This window comes from Carlito syrichta, unplaced genomic scaffold, assembly GCF_000164805.1.
Source record: "Carlito syrichta isolate Samal-C Ts95f unplaced genomic scaffold, Tarsius_syrichta-2.0.1 Scaffold118013, whole genome shotgun sequence".
In the NCBI taxonomy this organism is placed as follows: domain Eukaryota; kingdom Metazoa; phylum Chordata; class Mammalia; order Primates; family Tarsiidae; genus Carlito; species Carlito syrichta.
Genome location: NW_007062109.1, coordinates 6,696 through 12,572, shown reverse-complemented (window position 1 = coordinate 12,572; position 5,877 = coordinate 6,696). Strand labels below are relative to the sequence as shown.

Sequence of the window (5,877 nt, the reverse complement as noted above, 5' to 3'; positions counted from 1 at the left end):
AGGCAATCCACTCACCTTAGCCTCCCAAAGCGCGGGATTATAGGCTGAGCCACTGAGCCCAGCTGTTGTTGTTTTTGAGTCGGATTCTCACTATCGCCCAGACTGGAGTATAGGGACATGCTGACAAGCACTGCAGCCTCAACCTGCTGGGCTCAGGTGATCCTTCCACCTCGGCCTTCCAAGTAGCTGAAACCACAGACACGTGCTACCACAATTTTTCGATTAATTGTAGAAACAAGGTCTCGCCAAGTTGCCCAGGCTGGTCTTGAACCCCTGGGCTCAGAAAATCCTCTTGCCTTAGCCTACCCAAGTGCTGAGATTACAGGCGTGAGCCACCACCACACCTGACTTCTTAAATTTTTGAGTTGGGGTCTCACTCTGTCGCCCAGTTTGGAGTGTAGTGGCATAGTCACGGCTCACTGCAGCCTCAACCTCCTGTGCTCAAGCGATTCTCTGGCCTCAGCCTCCTGAGGAGCTGGGACTACTGGCACGCACCACCACGCCAGGCTAATTTTTAAATTTAAAAATTTTTAACAGTTGTCTAATATTCCACAGCCAGAGTGCAGCGTGGTTAACTAACTGAACTTCCATCAATAGCCTCCTAAGTTAGTGCTAGTTCCTGACCGTGATGATCCCTTTCATGCGCACCGCCTTCACTGGGTGACACAGGACAGTCTGGGGGGCATCCCCATCCCACTGTCCCCTCTCTCGGGTTCCAGCTGCCACCAGCTGTGTGTCTCCCCCACCCCCCAGGTCAGCGACTGGTGGGAAGAATTCGTGTACCTGCGCTCCCGCAACCCACTGATGGTGAACAGCAACTATTACATGATGGTGAGACGCGAGAAGGGGCGGGGCGGGGGTAGGGCTGGGGGACCGCAGGTGAATGTGCCACTTAGGATCTGTCGCCTGAATCGGGCGCCACAGCCTGGGATTCGTCATTCCGACCTCTTTTGGGGTCAGGACCTTGATTTGCAGTCAGCCTCCCCACCAGGGCGAGCCTGAACCCTGGTGTTCTGCTGACCCCTCTGTCGGCCCCCAGGACTTCCTGTATGTCACACCCACGCCTCTGCAGGCCGCGCGTGCGGGGAACGCGGTCCATGCCCTCCTGCTGTACCGCCACCGCCTGAACCGCCAGGAGATCCTCCCGGTAAGAAGGCCACCGTGGTGGCCGGGCACGGTGACTCATGCCTATAATCCCAGCACTTTGGGAGGCCGAGGTGAGAGGATGGCCTGAGCCCAGGGGTTCGAGACCAGCCTGGGCAACTTGGCGAGACCTCGTCTCTACAATAAATCAAAAAATTAGCTGGGCGTGGTAGCTGCACCTGTACTTCCGGCTCCTTGGAAGGCTGAGGCGGAAGGATCGCTGGAGCCCAGCAGGTCGACACTGGGGTGGCCGTGAGTGTGCCACAGCGCTCCTGAGTGACAGAGTGAGACTCTGACTCAGAAGAAAAAAAAAAGGCCACTGTGGACTGGGATGGCAGTGTGGTCCTGTGGTCCTGGTGCCACATGGGTCCGGGTGGCAGCCCCTGAGCCCACATTCTCTTGCAGAATTTGCTGATGGGGATGCGCCCCTTATGCTCTGCCCAGTACGAGAAGATATTCAACACCACACGGGTTCCAGGGATCCAAAAAGGTGAGAATCCCCCCCACCCTTCCCTCCCCACCGATAGAGGCAGAACAGTGTAGTGGGTAAGAGCACATTTTCTGGAATCACCCTGCCTGAGTTCAACTCCATCGCTTGCTGTGTGACCTTGGGCACGTTATCACCCTCTCTGGGCCTCAGTTTCCACATCTCAAAAATGGGATAATCATGGTACCTAGGGTGGTGAGAAGTGCTCGTTAATCTTATGTGTTCAAGCCGGGCTTGGTGGCTCAGCCTGTAATCCCGTGCCTTCGGGAGGCTGAGGTGAGTGGATTGCCTGAGCCCGCAGGTTCGAGACCCACCTGGGCAGGCGAGACCACATCTCTACAATAAATCAAAAGAAAATTAGCTGGGTGTGGTAGCAGTGCACCTGTAATTCCGGCTACTCGGAAGGCTGAGGCAGAAGGATCGCCAGAGCCCAGCAGGTCGAGGCTGCGGTGGCCGGGAGCAGCCACTGCACTCCAGTCTGGGCAACAGAGTGAGACTCTGACTCAAAAAAAAAAAATCTTATGTGTTCGGCCTTCCCACCCCCACGCTTCTGTCATCGCCACCCCCAGACTACATCCGTCATCTCCATGACAGCCGACATGTGGCTGTCTTCCACCGGGGCCGATTCTTCCGCTTGGGGACCCACTCCCGAAACGGCCTGCTTTCCCCGAGGGCACTGGAACATCAGTTTCAGCAAATCCTGGATGACTCCTCGCCTGCCTGTCCCCATGAGGAACATCTGGCCGCCCTGACCGCTGCTGCTCCCAGGTAAGGGTCTGAGGCCGGGGCTCTCAGAGGCCCGGCGCTGTTCTGAGGCTGTGGAGGGGCAGGTCGGGCCAGGTGGAGGCTGGATTCAGGCACCTCCCGGCCTCCAGGGGCACGTGGGCCCAGGTGCGAAGGACCCTGAAGACCCAGGCAGTGGAGGCCCTGGAGGCCGTGGAAGGGGCCGCTTTCTTCGTGTCGCTGGACTCAGAGCCCGCGGGGCTCTCCAGGGAGGACCCAGCCGCTTCGCTGGACGCCTACGCCCATGCCCTGCTGGCCGGTCGCGGCCATGACCGGTGAGTCGGTCCTGGGACTGGGAGCCCACCCCAGACCTGGCACCCCGGAATCGAGGATCCGGAACTAGGACCCACAATCCTAGACAACCAGACCCTGGAGTCCAGACCAGTTCCAGGGACCAGTTAGATCTGAGGACCCCAGACCCAAGACCTTCTGGAGGCCTCTGACCCGGAGTACCCCTTGACCTGGGACCTCCAGACATATAACCCAGAACCCCAGATCTAAGACCCCCAAACTGCTGACCTGGACCCTCAGACCTAAAGAACCCCTAGACCTGGGACCCCAGACCCATAACCCAGACCCAGGGACCCCTGACCCAAGACCCTCAAACTCCTGACCTGGACCCTCAGGTCTAAAGAACCTCTAGACTTGAGACCCCAGACCCATAGCCAGAACGCCAAATCTAAGACTCCCAAGCCCCTGACATGGATTCCCAGACCTAGAGAACCCCTGAACCTGAGACCCCAGACCCATAACTCAGCATCCCAGACCCAGGGACCCCAGATCTAAGGACCGCTAAACCCCAAACAGGACTCCCAGATCCACAGACCCCTACACCCTGAACTTGGAGACCTTAGATTCAGAGCTTGGACCACTGAATCCTCAGGCCTTAATGCAGGCACCCCAGACCCAGGGCTCCAGACTGGACTCCCATTCTCAGACCTAGAGATCCCGAGAACACTTCAAGATGCCTGCCAGGCATCGCTCTGCCTTCTAGGCCCCAAGAGGATCCCCAGCTTCCCAGTACCCTCAAAAGCCTCAAACCTTTCTGAGCAAGTCCCTGAAAAGTCTCCAAGCTCTGAAACCTAGACACGTCTTGGAGACCCTCCGGAGCCCCCCACCAGAGGCCCGCAGTGCCTGGAGATGCCCACCCAGCACCCCAGCTGATCCGCACCCCCCACCTCCAAACCCCCCTTCAAGTCCCACAGAAAGCACCGAGTTCCCCTCAGCCCCGCTCTCGGTGACCCCTCTGAACTATCCCGACAGCTGGTTTGACAAATCCTTCACTCTGATTGTCTTCTCCAACGGGAAGCTGGGCCTCAGCGTGGAGCACTCCTGGGCCGACTGCCCCATCTCAGGACACATGTGGGAGGTAGGACAGCCAGCCTCCTCCCATCCTGGGGACCCCCCCGAGCCCCATCTCAAAGACCATCTTCTCCAGAGTCTTAGAGTCAGCAGAGAAACTGAGGCTCAGAGCAGGGCAGAGGCCAGCCCAGGGTCACCTGGCAAAGAAGTACTTTTGGGGTAATAACCTTTCTTTGATGAGTTGGTCATTGGAGCTCAGGGAGGGGAAGTGATCTCCCCACAGTCACACAGAGAGGAATGCAGAGAGAATCCAGAATGTTCTGACACTGGAGCGTGAGACCTTCACCACGTCAAGCTGAGTCAGAAGGACTAACTGCCAGTTCTGATTTGCTGTGTGACCTTGGGCAAGTTACTCCCCTCCTTTGAGCCTCAGTTTCCCCCTTCATCCAGTGAAAGGGTTGGAACTTCCTTTATCTTTGAGCTTCTGTCCAGCCCTGAGAATTTTGGCCTGTTTTCTCTAAGTCCCCTACATCCAAATGAGGTTCCATTCCAAGAGTGTGTTCATTAAGTCCAATTTGTTCGTAAGTCCAACAAAGTTGACCTAGGTACCCGACAAACACAATCGGCTAGATAGTACCAGCCACATCACCACTGCTTTTACGCCTGCTTCCAGACATCCTGGGTTTGAAATAAAGATACTGCACTACTGTACTCTATACAGCAGAGTACACAAAAGCACAACCATTTGTAGAGGATACACACAGGTGACAATGTACACCAGACATGTGAACTTACGTGATTGGACATGCGAACACACCTTTGCATCTCTGAAAGTTCACAACTTGAAGGTTCATATGTAGGGGACTCACTGTACTTTATTTAGTCCCTAAATCACAGGACGCGGTTCCTGCCCCTGTGGTGTCCCCCATCCTCCATGGGGTTGAGTAGGGGTCCCCAGCCCAGGGCAGGGCCGATGCATGTCTGCAGGGAAGGGTGGTCCTTTTCTGACCGTGAGAACAGCCCCAGGTAAGCACTGATCCTGCTGTGTCTGTTTCTCATTTATAAATGGGAATTTCCCCCTTTTAATTCTATTTATGTATGAAATTCTCAATTCAGTGTCACCTCAGACCCTTAGGCCACTCTTTGCCGACATGGGGTCTTTGCCTATTGACTGTAAGGGAGGAGCTGTACACAGAGCAAGATAAAGCTAGGTGTTCTCCGCTATATGTTTCTAACATCAAAATGAGGGTGTGGATCCCTTCTTCCTAGGATTGTGGTGAGAACTTAGTGGAGATGTGAAGAGAGAGCTGGCGGGTGGTAGGTGCTCGATCAGGGCTAATATAGAATACTTAACAGCCAACTAAGCACGGTGGCTCATGCCTGTAATCCCAACACTGTGGGAGGCCGAGGCAGGAGGATCGTTTGAGGCCAGGAGTTCAAGGCCAACCTGGGCAAAATATTGAGACCTCATTTCCACAAAAAATAAAATAAAAATTAGCTGGACGTGGTGTCAGATGCCTGTAGCCCCAGCTACTTGGGAGGCTGAAGCAAGAGGCTAGCCTATGCCAAGGAGGTGGAGACTGCGGGAGCTGTGATTGTACCACTGCACTCCAGCCTGGGCGACAGGGTGAGACTGCAACTCAAGGACAAAAAAAAAAAAAAGAATATTTAATAGCGGGACATGAGCACTGCTTGATTAGAATGAACATTGGGGGCCGGGCTTGGTGGCTCAGCCTGTAATCTCAGCATTTTGGGAGGCCGAGGTGAATGGATTGTCTGAGCCCATGGGTTCGAGACCCACCCGGGCAACTTGGTGAGACCTCATCTCTACAATAAATCAAAAACTAGCTGGACGTGGTAGCACGTACCTGTAGTTCTGGCTACTTGGAAGGCTGAGGCGGAAGGATCGCCGGAGCCCGGCAGGTCGAAGCTGCGGTGGCCGGGAGTGGCCATTGCACTCCAGTCTGGATGACAGAGTGAGACTCCAACTCAAAAAACAAAACGAAAAAAAGAATGAGCTGGGCCGGGCTCGGTGGCTCAGCCTGTAATCCCGCGTCTTCGGGAGGCTGAGGTGAGTGGATTGCCTGAGCCCGTGGGTTCGAGACCTGCCTGGGCAGCGAGACCTCATCTCTACAATAAATAAAAAAATCAGCCGGGCATAG

At 55.4% G+C, this 5,877-nt stretch overlaps 1 protein-coding gene across 1 annotated transcript in view; it reads left to right on the top strand.

The window, feature by feature from the left end:
- The first annotated feature begins 757 nt into the window (after positions 1-757).
- Positions 758-5,877, top strand: part of LOC103249234 (carnitine O-palmitoyltransferase 1, brain isoform) — an 11,113-nt gene continuing 5,993 nt past the window's right edge. Inside the window, exons 1-6 of the mRNA XM_008047882.1 lie at positions 758-831; positions 1,040-1,147; positions 1,549-1,633; positions 2,200-2,398; positions 2,506-2,688; positions 3,677-3,782. Coding sequence (XP_008046073.1) covers positions 805-831; positions 1,040-1,147; positions 1,549-1,633; positions 2,200-2,398; positions 2,506-2,688; positions 3,677-3,782 — 708 coding nt within the window. The 5' untranslated portion in view covers positions 758-804. The remainder of the gene's footprint in view (positions 832-1,039; positions 1,148-1,548; positions 1,634-2,199; positions 2,399-2,505; positions 2,689-3,676; positions 3,783-5,877) is intronic.